The 20,552-nt window shown below is 37.9% G+C and overlaps 2 protein-coding genes across 4 annotated transcripts; both read left to right on the top strand.

Annotated features, from left to right (window-relative positions):
• Positions 1 to 719: 719 nt before the first annotated feature.
• Positions 720 to 14,924, top strand: LOC131790432 (TBC1 domain family member 5). 3 transcript variants are annotated; one of them, XM_059107644.2, is made up of 21 exons: positions 720 to 926; positions 3,216 to 3,369; positions 3,483 to 3,528; positions 3,783 to 3,845; positions 4,245 to 4,334; positions 5,100 to 5,177; positions 5,712 to 5,779; positions 6,678 to 6,716; positions 7,018 to 7,081; positions 7,310 to 7,392; positions 7,499 to 7,549; positions 8,500 to 8,581; positions 8,829 to 8,876; positions 9,234 to 9,349; positions 9,569 to 9,711; positions 10,475 to 10,584; positions 11,112 to 11,198; positions 11,367 to 11,711; positions 11,859 to 11,961; positions 12,336 to 12,415; positions 13,283 to 14,924. In XM_059107644.2, exons 1-21 carry the CDS (start codon positions 815 to 817, stop codon positions 14,180 to 14,182), a joined length of 2,862 nt encoding a protein of 953 aa, XP_058963627.2. In that variant the 5' UTR covers positions 720 to 814; the 3' UTR covers positions 14,183 to 14,924. The 3 variants fall into 3 exon arrangements, with proteins under 3 accessions (XP_058963627.2, XP_058963626.2, XP_066029710.1); XM_059107643.2 differs by having other exon boundaries at positions 11,361 to 11,711; XM_066173613.1 differs by lacking the exon at positions 8,829 to 8,876 and having other exon boundaries at positions 11,361 to 11,711.
• Positions 14,925 to 17,072: 2,148 nt separating this feature from the next.
• LOC131790451 (neuropeptide Y receptor type 6-like) lies at positions 17,073 to 18,175 on the top strand. The gene has a single exon (XM_059107676.2). The coding sequence runs from the start codon at positions 17,073 to 17,075 to the stop codon at positions 18,054 to 18,056; it is 984 nt and encodes a 327-aa protein (XP_058963659.1). The 3' UTR covers positions 18,057 to 18,175.
• The last annotated feature ends 2,377 nt before the right edge of the window (positions 18,176 to 20,552 follow it).

Raw genomic sequence — 20,552 nt, 5'->3', positions numbered from 1 at the left:
AGTGAGGGATTAGTGTGGTCTGGGAAGAGTCTTTGTGTAATGCTATCGAATTATCCCAAACTGTTTTAATAACTGTTGCCTGATGTCAGGTTCCGCGATTTTCATCACCTCTAAGTGTCCGTTAGAATTTTGAAATCCTTCACATCAGTTTTAAACCCTCATTTGCAAGATTCTCATGCTGGATGATAAATATTCTTCAATCTTTCCTGTCTATAGAGACTCTAACGACCCTCTACAGCATGATATACTCTCCTAGCCTGATCTTGCTACCTGCAAATGGTTGCTGAATCGGCTAGGGTTCTTTTTGTTGTGTTGCTAAAACATGTAAAACAGAATAAATGATAAAAAATCTACTCAGAGGGCTGACACTCGAATCGCTTGCTTATAATCTCTCTATGGTGGCCAAACCCAAACTCAAATGTATCCTCCGTCATCCCACAACCATCCCAGTGAGGCCGGAGAGGGTCACTACTTTGCTCCACTTTATAGATGTCCCGTGGACATCCTGAAAATCAACCCGACTCGAGCGCGAATTCTCTCTTAACGTTTATTTGCGTATCTAATAGTGTAACCATATTAATGGAGAGCTCTCTCTTCTCTTTTGGAAAGAAACCTAGTTTCCAGTAAATCATTGGGTTTCTAGGGAGAAAATGACATTTGATCGTAGAGTGTAGACTGGTTAATCTGAGCCCGCAATGATTCCATCGGAGTGGCAATATGGATTCTAAGAAAGGAGAGGAACCACCTCTAACACGATACAGAGGATCTTTCCAACCCGAAACAGCAATTTTTGGCGCCTAAACTCTTAAATGAAATGGATAAATGCTCAGGAAAGGAAAATAATATCTCATCGGACGACATATTGAAAGCTTTAGATCGTTTCGGTAATGGCTCCAAAACTCCAAGCCCTGTTGGGGAAGACAGAGGTAGGCATCGGAAGTCTCGATTTGAGTTAGTTTTGTCGTAAGTGATGACAATTTTCCGCTATGTCTGTATGTGGTAAAGAACAATATAGTACATTTTTTAGCGGTATTAGTTTGAAAATGTGTGAAGGAAAACTTGATCAAGATCTTCTTCGATCGACCCGATGTTTACAATCAGTTACAATGTTGCTTCATGTGATATGCGTCATGTCATTTACCTTATTGAAGTTACGTTATAAATGGATTGTCGATCTTGACTTATTCAGTCTTCGAATAGAGAGATATTATCGTCAGCTTTCTTCCCGGAATTACCAATTTTTTTTATTATGTGCGACGTTATGAACTCAATTCGAATGAGCATACAGTGAACTTTGCAGACGACAATATATGCTGGTGGTCCAATTTCAATTCCGGTTCTTGGGAAAAAATTGACACATGAAGTCGATTTTCCGTTTCAGTATAAATAATAGTTTTGCGCTTGAAATCAAATCAACTCAGATTAATTCTGAAGTGAACTTTGAGGTTGAAGTGAGCGCACTGAACTAAAGATTAACTAAGAGAACTAAGCTTATTTTGTTTAAATTTAATTCGATTCAAAGTAAAAATGTCTCAAGACGTCCTAGCTTTTTTTAGATTTAATGAAGCCATTTTCTTCCAAAGGGTAGTTTATCAAAACATTTTACAGCGCAGTTTTTTTTAAATGGTCGCTGAATAAAATGTAAAATTGTTTTTTCCTTTAACAAGGATGAAACTGTGTGGTAATTTCTTGTGAAGATGAGCGTTTTTATTGCCTATCTAAATCTGTTTTTTTTTGCGCGATTTTCTCGTCGCAGTACGATTTGTTTCAGTTAGTTTTAAGTCGGTCTCCTCTGACGGAAGAAATATTATTTCATTACCAAGAAAGCAAGAAGGACTATCATGTTTAATAATTCAGTATCCTAGATAAATAGTTTTCTGTTGAAGAAAATTCCAGAAACTGATGCAAATCCAAGTTCTGATAATTAAGAATTCAAAACTGTCATATGTAGTTCATGCATGTATATTAAGCATTTTTAGATCTTTGAAGACTGAATAATCATGGTTCTGAAATCATACTTAATTCAAAAAGTCTTGTCTTTATTTATTTTTTTAACCTTAAAATTGATCTAATCTAAAAAGTTTTGGAGTAACAAAAACTATATTCTAATAATGGTATTGAATTTTCTTTTCTTCCCATTGGAATATGATCATATTTTGTCCTAAAATTAACACTTTCTAAAACAACAGACAGTAGTCATGAAGAAATTATTGTTTCTGTTGGCAGCAGACAATGAGCAAACTGATCATGACTGTGTGCATCAAACACTAATGCAATGTCAATAATTTAAATTTCTTGAATGCATTTATAAATGAATCAAATAATTTTTTGACATGACTGAGAAAGAAGAAACAAGTTATTTTTGTTCTGCCATTAATTTCTGAGAAAACAATTTTTTTTGTTTAGTGTTAAGGTTTATCCTTTGGGATCAAAACAATGCTAGACATCTATAACATGATGTCGCTATCATACAAAAAATCTACAATTATTGTAATCATTTTATGTTGATGAGAACAGTCAAAGTATAAAGTTGCGTTAAAATGTAGGATTCTTCTCGAACTTCTGTTAATTACACAATCTATCACAGCATTGTTTTTTATTAAGGTTATGGTTTTGTGGTCATTTATATTAATGAGATCAGTCAAAATAAAAAATTGTATTCAAATCTGGGGGTTTTCTAAACTTCAGTTATTTTTGTAACCCATCATATCTTTGTTTCTTGAATTAAGATCATTATTAATTTTAGATTTTTCTAAGAGCTAATGGTAGTGATTATGGATGTGGTTGATTAATTTTTTAAGGTTTTGAAAGTTTTTTTTTTTTAGTGAAGAAAATTTATTTTTTTACTTGCCAGAAGTGTGAATATATTACTTTTTGTTTATGAAACAAACATGATTGCTTTGTGCCACCATCTCAACCAATCAGATTCAAACTAAATCCAATCACAGCTTAGTCACTCAGATATTCCCAGGCTTCACGTAGTTTTCTTGATTTCACTTTGAGTCCTTATTGGTTAATGATAATGTAATTCCTAATTGTAATATGGTGGCTGGTTTTACCCAGTTTGTATTGGTTTTTCATTACCCAATGGAAAACTGCTCTACCTGTATACTATTGATAAAAAAGTTATAATGTAAAAAAGCAGAAATTGAAAAAGAGAGTTTTGATATATTTAGAAACCACTACATGTTATCAAATTAAATTGTATTTTGCAGATGATCCTTCAGTGCTAGGAAGATTGTCATTTCTTGAAGATCCTCTTGGTACACAAAGACTCAGTTTTATTTCTGCTGATGGAAGTGAAATTGACTCAGATTACAGCTCAGCTAGTTCAGTGGCTCATTTGTCTGAGGAGCAGAAAACCTTAGAGTAGGTTTTGCTTTCCATTATGAAACCTAATATTTAACCCTTTAACTCCCTTATGTGACAAAGACAGTTTTTTCCTTACAATATTCTTATTATTGTTCAAATTTGTTTTTAAGGAGAGAGTGGGAGGTTCTCTTTGGTTCAACTACATATTACACTAAGGTAAGACACTCCTCTCTTTTTATCAGGGGTAGTTCAGAAAAATTCAAGATTACTGTCAGTGATAGTCTTACAATCTCTGGAAAAGGAAGAGTGATGTATTCTCTTCAAAGTGCTGCTGGCCAAATACCCATTGCAAAAAGGAAGTTGTGTGTGAAGTGCTGGTGTCTTTTTCATGTATGAGTATCTTATATCAGTATCCCTGGATGTAAAAAAAATTGACTTTAATATAATGACTTTCTCCCTTTGATTCCTAGATCAGACAACATGCTTTGGATGGCAAGCTTCGGTTGTGCAAGTTTAGGAGTATTTGCTGGAAAGTATGTGCAATTGGTATCAGTTGGTATTCATTATTCAGGCATGAAATCCTCTTTTTTGTGTGTGTTGAGGAGGGGGGAGGGGGGTGTGTAAGGAGGAGGAGGGAGATGATATTTTGTAGGTTTTAGGTTTTTCAATTTCTATAAACCAGCTAAAGATATTAGGAGTGAACTAAAGTGCAGGATGTTGGTGATGTGTTGAGTGCATAGCAAGATAGAAAAAATCATCTGGGGAACATGATTTGATTTAACTCCTAATTCTCAGAGCTACAATTCTAACAAATATATAAAAGACAGAATTGTGATGGTAAAAGGGTTCATGAGATATATCTTTTTTATGTAAGTATTAATTGGACCTTGTGGCTTAATTATTGATTTTATGATCATACAAATTTTTCTCAGGTTTTCTTGGAGTGTCTCCCTGAACGAAAGGATGAATGGATAACAAAGACAGCTAAACTCAGAAATGACTATGCCATGTTCAAGAACAATGTAAGATATTTCCATATTTTATCCATAAAAATATTAAATAACAGCAACAGAAGTTTTTAAATCAGCTTATACTCAATACAATTAGCCAATTTTTTAAATTTTTTTGTGAATATTGAAAAAAAAGAATTTGGATTGTCAATTTTGATATCTTGGGGGTATAGTAATATTGATATTCCTGATACTGTTAAGGGTTGGAGGCCCAGTGGCTTACAGCTGCTAGTAAGTATGTTTATCCTGACCAGTATAGTATCAGAGTTCTCTGATATTTTGCTGGTACCCAAATGTTTAACTCTTGTTTGGAGAAGGACACTCAGAGATAAAAGTGTTTTTCCTAAGAACACAACACAATGATGAGCACTTGAGCTTGGATCCAGAGATGAGAAGTCCTGCATGCTGAAGCTTAAAAAAGTTGTTAATAATTCAAAGTGGCAACAGAAAAAGGTTTTCTGTGTATGCCTAATATTTAAGAACGTGAAGGAGGATAAGGGTGCCCTTTTTAGAGGAGGGTGCTTGTTTGATATTATGGCCTTGGGTTGGCACTTTTTCTGGGAGGGCATTTAATAGAGTGTGTGTGTTTATTCAAGGAAAATAATACAATATTTAGTTCCCCCTTCCCCCTCCATATCTGTATCTTGGCCATTCTGGTTACCACATGTCATCATTCAGTTTTGTTGCAAAAGAAAATTGAACTAAAGGTCTACTATTTATATTAAGCAATGCTTTCCTACTAAATCATGAAATAATATTATGTTTCTTTGACTTCAGTGCCTGTTTGATCCAAATAAGGAAAAGAATGAGGACCTGGATTTGTCAGTCTTTAATCCTCTCTCACAAGAGGAAGCTGTAAGTAAAATTGTGTGAGGCACGGAAAAAAACATGATATTAAATGAATACGTTTTTGCGGTAAGAGTGCCTGGAACCTTGTCCTAGAGTCTTTTTGCAAGTAGCTTATCAATGAGAACTTCAAGCAGTTCAAGAGTTTTGAAGGATGCCATGCATTGAATATCCATCTTGGGCCAATACTTCAATTCTTTAATCTGGTCAATCTTACATCAAGCTTGAGCTTAACAGCAGAATTTTGAATGCTGCTACAGCTCTGTTGTTCCTTTTTTCATCCTTCACACTGACAGCTTACACTGTTACTATACTAGTTAATGTAATTCTGATTGCATTACTAATAACCTGGGCCCAGTCGTATAAAGGGCGGATAATGCTATCCAACAGATAAATTGCTATCCAGTGAGTAGTGTTCCCTGACCTTCAAACAACAGGGGCCTGTACATTTAAGAACTTGTGATGCAGCATTATCATTGCTGAATGTTTAACAAATCAGTTGTAATTATGATACATGTAGATATAATTTTTCTTACCTTTTAGAGCCCATGGAAACAGTACTTTGTAGATAATGAATTGAAGTCCACAATCAAACAGGATCTAGATAGACTGTAAGTCAATTCCTCATGTAAGCTGTGTTGTATCAAGACAGCTACAAGCTCAACTTTTTGACATTGTGGGGGATGCAGTGGTCTAATCGTCAGTGCACTGGACTTCTGGTCGAGAGGTCCAGTTTCAAGACCTGGCTGGGTCAATGTGTTATGTTCTTGGGTAGCCCCTACCTTTACTTTATTCCATGTCTTTAACTCATAACTATGTCACCAGAAGTTTGGTTTTAGTTTCCATAATAAAACTACTGAGCAAAATGGGTAAAGCTTGGAGTGTAAATAAGATCTGATTAGAAGTAATTTAAAACTAAACCACTGTATGATGCTTGTCTAGAGCTTTGATTCCTTTAGTCACCAGTCAGAGGAAATGAGCTGTTACCATGTTTCAGTGGGAATCTACTGAATATACATCTGTACAGCATCCTCCAATAGGCTATTTTACAGTTGCCAAGATTACAGCTACTTAGTTGCCAAGCCTTTGATTTGGAGTAAGGCTGAGGGTGACCTTATTGTGATAGAGACCAGTATCTAGTTGGCATAATAACATATTAATTTAATTTGAAAATCAGCATTGTTCTTATCACAGCATTCATCCTTAGTCTCACTTCTGTTCAAAGGCTTGGCAACCAAGCATGCAACTGAAAACTAACTATTGGGTTTTACTCAGAGATCTATTGAGAGATAGTTTGCTGTGATGATTATAGTCAGTAAAACAGTAAGAAGTACTGGACTATGTTACTAATAGTTTCTGCTTATACTGGTGTATGATGTGTGCCCATGCAATAATGCTTGAGAAGTAATTCTTAGTCAAAGTAGTTCAAATTAGCAATAAACACTTGTAAACAAAAATGACAGAGATTGATCTCACTTTGATTTCCTGGTTTATATATATATTTTGCAGATCTCCAGAAATTGAGTTTTTCCAGCAGTCAAAAGTGAAGTAAGTAGAGCATTTAACACTATCCACCTTATCACCAGTTTGCATTTTCTCCATACTGTCTTCTATGCATTTAGTAAGGTGCTGACAAGGAGAATTTGTTTAACAATCATGAGCTTCTTTACTGGTAGTGATCATTTTCTTTGTTTTTGTGACCCAAGTGTGTGATTCAGGAGTGATGTTTGAGAGAAAAAAAAGTTACATTGTACCAATCACTCTTAATGGTTTAAGGCTTTCAAGAGGCTTAAGTTTTGCAAAGAGATAACCACTTAGTCCTTATGTTGAACATATGTTTTTTTCTCAGGGAAATGATGCTTAACATACTGTTTTGTCATGCAAAAAAGAATGAAGCTTTGAGCTATAAGCAGGTACAATGTTCAGGGTTTTAAATATTTGTTACGAGCATAATCCAGACAAAGAAGAACCCTGTGTTACTTTTGAGAATTTGAACCCCAGTCAGTTATGATTTCACTGTTGGATAATCTTTATCAAAATATCTGCATATATTTTTCTGTTAAATCATCAGTTAAGAGGTGTATCATGTGCCCTGACTTAAACCTCAGTCTTTCATGAATTTCTTTTACAACTATTCACAGGGAATGCATGAGCTTCTTGCACCAATTGTGTATGTCCTAACAAAAGATGCGATGATCTATCAGCATATTGAAGGTTCAAGCTTGTAAGTGAGCTCCTTTTTAAAATTCACAGATGTTTTCTTGTTTGTTCTGTTAAATTGCATGCACTAGTAAGGTAAAATGATAATACTATTTGTGTTTATTTCACAGGGGGATAGCCAAAGTTCTTATGGACCCAAAATACTTAGAGCATGATGCTTTGTGAGTGTTCTTGTTTTTTTTATTATTTTTTCTCATCAAAAGATTCCAGATCTCATTTTGTAATTCTCCTTACTGTCTGCTATACAATCCTTATGATATTGGATCAGAGAATTTGGTATTGGATCAACTGATAATTCCCTAATTGTTATTTTTCTTTCTCGTTACTTGTCTGATTTTCTAAGGAGAAATTCTCAATTGGTCACTCAACTTAAATGTAGTTTGCATTTGGTTACTGGAACTTTCTGGAATTAAGACTTAAAAACAGATGATTTTAACCCTTAACTCCCACAAGTGATTGATATGAAACTTCTCCCAACTATATTCATACATTATCCAGCAAACAAGCAATGAGAATACCCAAACTTATCAGTTAGAAGTTCTTATCTTGATCTAACACCAAATTCTCATAACTAATTAACAAGAAAATCTAAAGAAGCTAGAGGGGAGAATTGACAATCACATCTTGGGAGTTTAAGGGTTAAGGACCCCAAGGAGTAAACTGTGGGTGACACAGTGGTCTAATAGTCCTGGGGTTGAGAGTCTAGGTTTCAAGATCTGGCTGGGTCATTATGTTGTGATCTTGGGCAGGAGACTTTCCTCTCACAATGTCTCTCTCCAACCAAGAGTATAAATGGGTTCTGGCAAATTGTCAGGGAAGCCTGATGAAATTCTGGAGGGGGGGGGGGTAACCTTGTTATGGACTAGCATCCCAGCCAGGGGGGAGTAGTAACACACCTAGTCACTTCATGCTCCATGGAAATCAGGAGAATCTGCGGCTGGTTGGGCCAATAGACTCAACTACAGACTTTAAAGGAGTAAGCCAGTTCCTGTAATGTAGTTGTTAATTGTATCACATAGTATCGTGTTTTTATAAGTGTTGTGGTCCGAGTATTGTGTCTTAATTTTGTTTCATGGAAAAATTAAAAATTGGTATATTTTTGTGTCATCAGTGCTCTGTTTGTTCAACTCATGGACCAGACAGAAACTTGGTATCTTCAGTTACCTGTGAAAGGACTTCCTGAGAGAAATAAGGTTAGTACACCCGTCCTGTGTTTTGCGTAACGTGATAAAACATGGGCTGTGCTTGTGGTTTGTGAATTTTGCTGGGAAGATTTTGTTACAACTTTCTGAAAGTCAACACAATTTGAGTTAATTTATTTATTTTATTTTTGTTATTGTTTTCATTTTTGTGTATGTCTCTTTTTTTTTTTTTTTCACACTTCAGAAGTGCCACATGATTTGACACTTTTTTTTTTGTCAATGCACTTTTTGCTGTTAGTTTTTGGATCCACATGTTGAACCGTTCACAGATCAAGAAATCATTCCAGTAAGTTACAGTCAACATGCACACTACTAACCTGGTGTTCAGGACAGACAATTTTGTATTCCGCAAATTTTTACAGTGTGGTTTGTATCAGAGTATCCATTGTCAATGTAATCGCCCTTGGGAGAGGTTCATTGGGATAGGGGAAGTACTTTTTATCCCGGTTTCCGTGGCACGACGCGATTTGGTTCGTCATCCTACCCTAGCTTCTCCTTACATTTCTACTGGACAGCTTATTGATATTGTAAGGAGAAAATTCCTTTTTAGTTAGTCTTGGGTTTAATCGATCGGACAGTCAGACCCACAAAGACGCAAAAATTTTTGTTGCGTTTGAGAGGTAACATTTATTTAATTGTGTAGTCGACAGCCATTGTAAAGAAACTGAATCGAATTCAAGAACACATGCTGAGGAAACACGACCCTGAGTTGTGGGTTCACATGAGGAACTTGGAAATTACTCCACAAGTGTATGGACTGTAAGTAAAAAACAAACAACCGCTATCCCAGATTGCTTTCAACTCCTATTTGGAATCTACTTTGACAGATACAGATATGATATCCCATTGAAATAGTCGCCTAACCTGGTGAAATAATAATTTTTCGTCGCCGGGGGGCGGCATCACCTTAAATGTCAGGAAGCACAAAAATATATTAATGGTATCTTTACTTCTTATATGTTTGTTTTAATTCGGCAGTCGCTGGATTCGCCTACTTTTTGGACGTGAGTTTCCAATGGATGACGTTCTCGTGCTATGGGATGCTTTGTTCGCTGATGGTCCCATGTTGGACTTGGTAGATTATATTTACATTAGCATGCTCAAAGCCATTAGAAAAAAACGTAAGTTTAATTTGACGAAGGTTTTTACGGTACAAAATGGCGACATTATTAAAGAGTTTTAATTCCTTGCCGACGCCTTTCCTCTTGTAGCAAGAGGAAGCTTGAACGATGGGTTTGGTGGAGCCAGAGCGCACGAAACGTCGTTTATAAAATCACATTTTCGCGAAATGCTTGTTCCTTTCGGTGTGTTGTCACTGCAGTCTGTGTGTACTCCATTTCTATCATAACTGAAATGGCCCAAAGAACTAGAGCATTAAGGATATTTTGACTTGTTGTTTTTGTTTATTTGCGACTTAAATAATTTACCGGAATATGTATGCATACATATATATATACAGAAAAGATGTAAGGAAATAGCCTCATCTTGGTGTTAAGCGCATAAAAATGGTCTGTTTGGTTTGCAAAGAGCGCCTGGTCTATATTTTTCTTTATTAATTTTTATTCATCGCTGACCTACCGGTACTGCCGCGATGCTGAAATGAGGTTTTCAAAGATTAAGAAGTCCCCTCAAAGGTGGGGAACTTAAGACAGATTACAAATAACGAAGATAACGACCTCGGGCAATATTTTATCAGCATTTTATCACGAACGGTTGCTCAGATCCTTGAAGAAGGACGATGGAGAACTCCCATTTCAGTAGTAGCTTTCCATGAACGGAAATTGTACTCTTGTCTGCGCTTATCCATCGCATTCTTTTTATTGCGAACATTATTGATTTGCATTGGCCACTTAAAACTTACACTTGAATTTTGTGTGTCTGCAGTGCTTTCAGGAAGTTACACGGTTTGTATGGGTTACCTGATGAAGTTCCCACGTGTCTACGATGACGTGTACCATTACGTCAAAGCGGCGTTAGCGATGAGAGAGAACAAGGTGAGTTGTGATTGAAACGGTGTTCTCTGTCCTTTTTATGCTTCCAGAAACTCGTGGATCAATGTTGTGCCGGTCGTCTTGGAGAATACCATACGAGATTGAATGATAGGTAGTTTAAGATATCACGACGGCTACACCTAGAAAAACTTTGATTTAAAAATGAGCTTCCATCTCTTCTAAGAATCTTGCGAGCAGGTCGGTAAACGCGACTGACCTTTTTTTGCAGTATTAAATGTTAATGCAGAGTTGAGTTCGCTTTGCAAAAGTAAATGAGTTGCTGTGAGAGTTTCTGATCTCAGACATGGTATAGTTCGATGATTTCACGTTGCTGTTTTTCAGAGGGCGGCTGGAAAATGCAAGGAGTTTCAAAACGCACGTGCAGAGCGATTTTTGTTTTTGCTCAGTAAAACCTTTTTTCACGACACTCTCGTTTCTCTCGCTGTCGAGGTTTTCTTGAATTCTGCGCAACAGCATACTTTGGAGAAAATTGTTACCTTAACATCTTTGTCTCTTCATTTTATTTCCAGCCGCCATCTACTCAGTCCGGTCCCGGCATGTCAGGTCCGTCTGCTTCTCATCCCTTGGACTCATCCGGGACACTTGCACCGAGAAAGGTAAGACTTTTTGTCACGTGACCTTTCAGGATAAATAAAACATTCTTGAGTATTATTCTTAACCATATTCTGGTGCAGAAAAGTTTTTTCAAAATTGATCTTCTCTGATGTGCCCAGCTTAAGCGTTTTCCATTTCTACCTTAAGCTTTTTTGTTGCCGTAGAAACAGGGACCAAATAGGCCGCAATCTGCTTTCACGTCATTTACCAAGCGATATCAGCAGTTTGTTGAACCTACAAGACCTGCATCTGTGAAGCCTGCTGGGAAGACCGTTAGTCAACAGTTCTCCAGCTTCAACAACAGGGCTGGTTCAGAGGAGGAGCTCTTCTCCAACAGTCCACGGCCAGCCCGACCTGCCTCTGTTCCAGCTCCCGAGTTGAGGGAGCGCGCGGACTCTGGGACGCACTTGGCCGGTCCTGGAAAGAGCTTGAAGTCGCTTAGCAATCCCCTCAAAGGGAAACTCATGGCCCGGCCCAGGACTCGCCCCAAAATTGAATATGAAGAATTGGCTCAGGTTAGGTAGCAACTCGTAATTACTTGAGATCTTGCTTTGGAGAATTTCAAAATATCTACTTTGTGAAGTGTGTACGGCTCTTTTAAGTAATATTTCATTCGCTTGAACCTCATCAAAACGACGCTTTATCTTTGTTTTCTGATGTAGGACCACGAGCGACTCCAAAAACAAGTGTCTTCCCTGAAATCAGAGCTCGATAAAATGCAAGGCTTGTATTTGTACTGCGGCAGGAAAATGGATTCGTACATTGGTGAGCACCAGTGCATAACCTTTATTTTTGAAAGTTTTAACGGCTTCGGTTGTCGTTTTCATGCATCTGGATTACAAGAAAGACGGTGAAAATTGAGCTCAATGGTCGAAAAATGAAAAATAGTAAAAATGCACACAGGACGCACCCGACGCTGTTGATCTTAGTAGTAAGCAGGGAACTTCTGAAATGCGAGGCCTCGCTCGCTAACGAGTTCTCTTTGCCTCGGTTGGTAGAGGTTAGGACCGTGAAACAAAAGGTTTGAGGCTCTCATCTTCGTTACGAACCCAGATTTTTTTCCTTTGTGTCAAGTCGTGTAAGATATTTGCAAAACTACTTTCGCTTATAGCCTCTTTTTTTCTGTATTATTTCCTCAGATCTTCTTCAAGACGAACTTACGAAAGACGAAGATTGTGTTCGAGATATCGTTTATCTGTGTTTAGCCGGCTTAAAACAGGTAAGGAGTATTGATTGTCTGTGAACTTAAACTTTCGACATGGATTTTGTTTTTTCTTTCGTAACCACCTTTAACTCCGACAGAGTCAAGTTGGTTTCTTTTTTTTCATTTTTGACGCTGGAAGGCTGATGAAAAGATAGAAGTCCTAAATTGTAATGAAGTGTTCTCGAGAGCACTCTTAGGTGAAATTTCCCAATTGGTTTATGATCGCGGTACTTTCTTGGACACTGTGGAAGCTCCACAACAGATAACTGGTTTGCAGGGTTAAACATTTTAGCAGTCATATTAGGTTAATGTAAGAAACATGGACGAGGAACGAGAAGTGGGAAAAACGAGAGCCTCTTGATGACGCGAATAAGGAGAGACTGATGCGAAAGACGATTTTAGAGATAATCGGAGCTATAACAAAATTCTCGAACGTGATTGGTTATCACCAGCCGGATTTGAGCACCAATAGGACATTGTGCGCGTCATGCTTGTAATTGGACAGTGTAATAGGACAGTTAAAGGGACAGTTGACACATCATTCCTGTGTAAGTGGACAGAACGCGTCTTGTGCGCCTTGTTGTCTCGCAATTCGCCGAGTTAACTGGTTTTGTTGTTGTTGTTTTTTTTTTGATGAAAACGTATACCTGATGTCTAGTTTCTTTCTCAAATTTTGTCATAATTTTGATTAATTGGTAACAGGACTTCGTGTCGTCCAATTCTGACTGTAATCATACTCGTGACCGACAAATCAGACTCCCGCTTCGCGGTGGTCCGATCTTGTTAATCACCCATTTGATTACAAACCGAATTGGACTCCACTCGGTCCCACAACCATAATTAACGATACATTTTATTAAATTCAAAATAAATGTTCAACAGGTTCGGGATTTATTGAAAGGAACTTTGGCATTTCGAGGATCAACAATTGAGACAGAGTGTGATTTTATGGAGATTGATAACAACATTGCTTCTCGGCTGCAAATTCCGCCACAGAATCAACAGAAACACAGTGAAATTCCTGAGAACCTCCCTGTTCCAATGATGGCCAACTTTGGACACTTTGAGAACTCAGATGAAACTGAAAGCAGCTTTATGTCTGCTGGTGTTAAGCAAGGAAATATTCAGGAATCTGAGCATTCCAGCGAGGCAGACAAGGAAAGCAACGGAAAGGAGTTTTCAATGGCCTCGGCTGAGATGGAAAGCATTCAACAGCAGCTGAGAGAGTTCGAAAATTTAAACGCGGAGATTTTCGCGGGAAAACATGATGGAAAGGCAGAAAACCTGAAGGAAAATTTTGCTGCTCTTGAAGATGGGGAAAATGTTGGTGCAGGAGATCTGGTGTTTAGATTTGGCGAAGAAACTGGAACCTTGGAGTCGACTCAATCTACTCGTCTGCTTCAAGGAGAGGATAAAGTCGGTGATACAACGGCAGAAAGACATGTTGACAATTCCGATCTGCCATCTCATGCTAAGTTAAAAAGAGAGAATGAGAGAAGCGAGGGCGACAAAGATGAGTTAAAAGCAAATAATTTTCAAGGAATCGTTGGTAGCTTAACTACGTCATGTGACACCGATCATCTGTGTAACGCAACTAGTCCACTTTCACTGCCCATTTCTGACCCATTGACCGAGCGAAAGAACAATAACGACAATTTTCTTTCAGGAGTGTTACGGGGCGATCCTCTTGACAAGGAATTCGTGTTTGTTAATCGAGACGGCACAGCAGAGAGTGAGCTCAAGCCTAAATGGCACCCTCTGGAAAGCAGCGGTGAATCTTAGCTTCCCTGAAAACAATTTTGAATTGTAGATGAAATTAAGGAAAATTTAGTTATAATTTTATATTTACCTTAGTTTTTTTATAGTTTTATTAAATTAAATTTTTGTTTTGAATCGCTTTGCCATAAAAAGCGTCAAATTTGTAGATTGTCCGCTTCGCAGCTGTCACTCAGTGACACTGCCTTAGTGTCACGCAACGTACCGGTATTTGAGGATGTGTCGTCGCGTGACATTCGATAAATTGGCACTGAAGTTGACCAGATTATAGGAGATTAGTAAATTTTATCACAATTTGTCACGTGAACAGCGACAAAGGGAAAAGTGCAGCCTATCGAAGAACTCAATTCCATCATTAACTGGTGACTCGAGTGACTCGAGGCAAAAATTTTTAAAAACCTGGGGACGTTTTCTTTACAGTTGGGACACGGATTGCTTTGTAAGCTACCGTGCAGGACAGAAAATATAAAACTATCCTAATATTTACTATTACGAATGTTCAGCTGTCCTTTCAGAAGTCATGTCGTAATAACGGTTAATTCGACTGATCACAGGTCTGTTGATGTTTGATGCTAATTTCCGGTAGTCCAATTTCTTCTGCATGGTTGTGGTTGGCTCCAGTTGGACCAATTAAATGATCCAAAAAATGTTTGAGGGTCAGGGGACCTTCGTCATTTGAAATGGCAGTGTAAAGAGATGTAATATCCATAGTGAAAAGAAGTTTTTCTTGGCTAGGGAAATAAAAGTTGCCAAAAAATTTTAAGTGCGTGTTGGCTGTTCTTGATTTATGATGGTAACGTTTTGAGAGTGGGTGCCATAATTTTGTGCTTTCTGTCTGTCAGAAATAAGTCAGAACCAGACTGTCTCACATAAGTTACTAAAAACCACACAAATCCAATATGTCACGGTATTTTTAAAGCGTGTAACTTTTTTGATCTATTGTAAATCAACAGGATACCCGTACTTGAATAAGCTTTGTGCTCGAAAAGTCCCAAGCTTTCCTTTTCGCTTCTTTTGTTTCTCGTTTACAGATTTCTACGAAAGTTTCAATTTTCTTTCGCTCGTGAAATTGGCGAATAGCCGGCTAGAATTGATCCCCTCGAAGATGTTCGATGTCTAACCGCTATGTCACTTGCGCATGCTCGACGTTTGACGGCTAGCACGGAAGCACTGTGGCAGGAGAGAGCAGAATAACGTCGGCGCATCCGCAAGGCTTTAGCGCGAAAACGGATTCAGAGTTATTTGCACGTTCGATTTTCTATTCTGTTACTTCAAGGCGTTGTTTCCTTGCCGCTTTTCACACCCTTTCAAAAATATTTTCAAACAATTTTCTCCTTAAAAAATTGGAAAATACCTTCAACGACAACAAAATGCCTCGGTTTTAAATGCAACCCTTTTTTTTTCTTCGCAAATTTCGCTGAATTTTTAACCTCGAGTGCGTGAGCCCGCGTTATTGACCTCAAAGCTGTGACGTAGCATTTCTTTATTCAGCTCTGCCCAGTGGCCGTAGAAACCGTTGCTGCGTGAGCTTGGTTCCAGAGTCCTCCTTTAAATTAACATCCATCTTATTTTTAAGCATGTCTCACACCTTCCTTAAAAGTTTGCTCTGATCCATTCTCATGGAGTTGAAACCCTGTCGTAAGCACTAATATCTATTTTTGAAGGTTTGAAGGATTCATTTGATGATTCAAAGAACCTCAAATCCCATTGTCGCTACGAGTTTCGTGTTAGTATAATTGTCATAACTTATTCATCTTATTTTTCCCCTAATGCATGGTTAATTCTAATTAAATTACCTTTTCTTTTTATCAAGATTAGGGCCATTCAGCGGTTAGATGCGTGGGAAACTTTGGGTGTAACTGTTGCACCCAAAGTTTCTCATCAGAAAAAGTGTTTCTCGTCAGAGAAACTGAGTCCATAGTTCTTCTTTAAGAAATGGCTGGCGCAATTGTCATCAATTCCATGCCGGGATCAACTACAGGTTTTCGAAGCATGTATCAAAGGGAAGAGGTTTACGAAAGCAAAGCGTGGTTTTTGGGAAAGCGTAACAATGAAATGCTACAACGCACTCGGTCTGAAAATCGCGTGATCACACATTTTTTCTCCACGTATTTGTGGTTTAGTTAAAAACCCCTCCTTTATTAAGATAAACTATGCATTTAATTTTAGTTTGTGAGGTTTAAAAAATTCTCACACGAAAGAAAAAAAAAGGAATTCCACCATGTTTCCTACACTGCTATGATATATATACCGACCTAAATATACTCTCGAAAGTAATGCTATATTTATAATTCTATAGAGGCTCTTTTTTTAAGATAACTAAAAAAAGAAAAAGTTTTGCGAAAGGAGAAAAAAAAAGAAGGAAAAGAAAGAACAACACAAACCCACAAAAGTTCTTCAAGGACTATCAAAACTCAAACACTCTTGGAAATTATCTTGTGGAAATAGAATCTACTAGCAACTGATTTCCCAGGTTTCCCACAACATTATTTGGTTCGCTAAGAATCACAGGAGATTTTCTGCGGTAAAACAGAGGCGTCGGTCTCTAAGAGTCTTCACTTAACCTAGCGTTAACAACACACCACCCAGATGTTCCCTAAGTTGCCCGCATGCGTGGAAATATTCTCCAAATGAGGACAATTTTGATGGAAACGGGAGTAAATGAAGTGGCACAAATTAGGCTGAAATTTTTGCGTGCTATGTTACTTCAAACTGGAGCCTCTCCAATCATAATCATTTGAAGTATGGGAGAATATGGCTACAGAATTCGAATGACCACTATGTAGAAATTATGAAGATAACTAAAAATAATTATTATATATTTAAATTATTCGGTGTTTCCGAATTATAAAGCCGCTTGCTAATGATGAAACAGATATCTTGATCAGTGACAAGGATGTCAGCAAACTTAACCAAAACAATGAATGGAACACAGTTCGTGTCGAGCTGCTTCAACACTGAGGCACAAATAATCGCTGAAATCTTTGCTTATTGTTTGGTTTTTGTAGTTTCGCTGGTTGGAAACACCTTGATCGGAATTGTTGTTTACAAGAAAAAAGCTCTGAGAAAGCCCATTAATTTTTTGATTGTAAACATGGCCATGTCCGACCTGCTGTTCCCGATTTTCCTGTTTCCTAACAACGTGATATGGTTACACACCAGCTCTTGGGTGTTCCGCGGTCTTTTTGGCAAGGCGTTGTGCAAACTTGTTCCCTTCTTCATAGAATCCTCCCTTGTTGTCTCTGTTCAAAGCTTGGTTCTGATCGCAGTGGATCGATTTGGAGCTGTTTTTTATCCTCTTCGGGGCCCACTCATCAGTTTAAAGCTGTGCCGGTTCCTTATTCTCGCCACTTGGATCATCGCCATGGCTGGCTGGTGCATAAACTTGTTCACCTTTAACCTTGTGGAATATTCAGAAAGACTGGCGTGTGTGCGAATCTGGAGTGAAGCATTGGGAAAGTACTTTTCCTTTGAAACCTTCATTGTGGTAATGCATGTTGTATTCCGATATGTCCCTTTGATTTTTATAGCAATAATTTACGTTTCCATTGCTATAAAAATCAAATGCCAGAAGACGCCAGGCTTGCAAATAGTAAATTCAAAAGAACGCCGTTTGAAGAGAGAAAAAAACGTTCTGAAGATGTCCGTTGCCATTGTGTCAGTGTTCGGAGTATGCTGGTTGCCTCACACCATCGGCTGGTTCCTTATCACATTTTCATCGAATACCACTATGATATCGTCTTGTGGCTTTCTATACTTTAGGTCTGTTGCCTATTTCCTTGCTGTGGCAAACTGTGCTATAAGTCCTTGCATCTGTTTTACTTTCAGTGGGAATTATCGCGGGGAACTCAAGAACATTCTTAGCTGCTTTTTCTGCTAATCCGAAGGCTTACATATACAGTTGCAAAATAAAATTGTTACATAATCAGGCCGAAATGAATTTCCTACGGACGAGAGACAAATTGAACTCGGTAACAAGCCTCCATTAGATTACAACCCGACGACATTGTGCAATTTCTAATTCGTGATTTCAGTTGTTGTTTTTTTTTTTTCAGCCTAAAAACAGTTAGCCTCTGGGAAAGAGAAATGCGATCATCTCTTTTAACATACACACACAAAAAAACGTCTAGATTCTATTCCTCTATCTGTTCCTTTTTCTACTTCCTGTTTATGACGCGTATAGATATAATCATAAGCCGGAATTATCTGTATTTAGCTGTAAGTTTTATTAAAAGTGATTCAAAGCTGCGCGTGGACCTAAAATTTGTAAATATTAGCCTTCACAGTAGGTCATAGATCAACTTATCACACTCAGCACCGTTGTTAAGTGAGATTCATGTTTTTTTTTTGCGATTCGTGAAGTTTAACAATTGTTCTCTTAATTTGTTATTTGTGGTTCACCTTGATAATCCAAAAACCCTCAAAAATCCGTGTACCTTAGAGCCAACCGATTTTCAGTTGTATAGGAAAATGAAACGCAAATTTTATTTTCGTTTTTCGTTTTTCTTTGCAGCAAAAAAACGAAATTGGACTTCCATTTTCGTTTTTCATTTTTTCCCCGCCGGGAAGGAAACGGAATTCAAATTCTCTTTATGATCTCCGTTTTTCCTTTTGTAACTTTTGAAAAAACGGATTTCAATTTTCTTTTTCGTTTTTCGTTTTTTATTTTCGTATGGAATTTTGAAAACGGATTACAAGTCGTTTTTCGCTTTTCGTTTTCGGCCAATAGCAGTGAAACTGACAATCTTTGTTTCAGCGGGAATATTTAGGAAACTAAGATGGCGGCGATAGAAAATGTCTTAGATAAAGACTTTGTCCGTCGGTTTCTTATCGAACAGAAACATATTTACGAGGAGCTTGTCTCTGAAATCAAGGCTCGATATCCGAATCTAAAGGGCTGTAGTTTACGAAGCGTTAAAAGGTTTTGTAATCACCAAGGAATAAGGAAAAGAATGCCAGTTTCGGATGAAGCGCTTAAGTGCCGCTCTCGCTAAGATCGCTCCTCTCGACTTCCCGTCGGAAAAAAATTTTTCTTTTATTTTTTGCCCGTGAAAAGGGTTTAGGACACATGTTTTAAAGATAGTTTAGTTGTTCTCGAATTCTTTTTTTTTTTCGCGTCGCCACAAGCCAAAAATGATTTTTGGCCAGACCACCCGTGTGGACAGCGATCGAAAGAGTAGAAATTTCACAGATTGTGTCCAGCGCGCAGCGACTGCAAAAATATAGCTCACGGAATTCTATCTTGCTACAAGTTACAAGGTGCCTTCATTTAGTTCACAGAAAAAATATGGAAACTTCAGCTGAAATATTTTTCATACAAGCGTGATCAGAGGAGAGCCTTCTCTTTGACCTTAATTTGCATATAAAAATTCACCAATTTGTACGAAAGGATTCTCGAAATGCGGGCGTTAATCGGGCTAAAAGAGCATATCAGTGTATAGTTTATACACCAATGAGGTCACCGATTGCCTCAAACCCGCGGTTGTATCTGTAGCTTTCATCCACCAACATTTTAAAAACAACGCAAATCCACGTGTTCGCTAAATTGCGCTCGTGTCAGTGACAATTTGCATAATTCTGAAACTCGACGAAGATCTCCCTTTGACTGTTCAAACTTCGTTTGTTTATCTTCTACGTTCTACGTTCTACAGGTGTAAATACGTTACAGTGTTATTTACAAAACAACATGCATACACTCTGAAAGAATTCTAATGGTTTCTCCCGAGATTTTGCACACGGAACGCGATGGACTAGCCCTCCTTTCTACAAGTTTGTTTCCATCATTAATGATTTTACGCTGTTATGGACCACAACGGTTTTGTGCAGATAGACCTGATATTTCAACGAAAATTATCGAGAAGGCACCTTCCGACTTCCTTTGTTAACTTTGTAAGTCACGCAAGCGCGCAAGCTTTACGACCGATCACGTTTACGCAACGTTTTAGGACAACTCGGCATCTATTCTCGGCAAAAACTAAAAGAAAACTTTTTTCCGACGGGAAGTCGAGAGGAGCGCTCTTAGCGCGAGTGGCACTTAAGCGCTTCATCCAAAACTGGCACTCTTTTCCTTATTCCTTGGTGATTAAAAAACCTTTTAACGCTTCGTAAACTACAGCCCTTTAGAAAAACTAAGAACGAAGATAAAATTTGTGTTTCATTTTCCCATACAATTGAAAATTGGTTGGCACTAAGGTACACGGATTCTTGACACTGCTTCAAGTTGAGGTGAGCGTATGCGGGAGAGCATGAGTGGTAATAAAAACTTCCTTTTGAAACCAAAATATCGAGATTAGACAAATGATTTGGTTGCCTAGTTCATATGGACACGTGCATGGACAGGTGACTATTAATAGTTAGTTTTCATATTAATTAAACT

The sequence above is a fragment of the Pocillopora verrucosa genome, chromosome 10, assembly GCF_036669915.1.
Source record: "Pocillopora verrucosa isolate sample1 chromosome 10, ASM3666991v2, whole genome shotgun sequence".
Taxonomy (NCBI): domain Eukaryota; kingdom Metazoa; phylum Cnidaria; class Anthozoa; order Scleractinia; family Pocilloporidae; genus Pocillopora; species Pocillopora verrucosa.
This window is presented reverse-complemented; position numbering and strand designations above follow the sequence as displayed.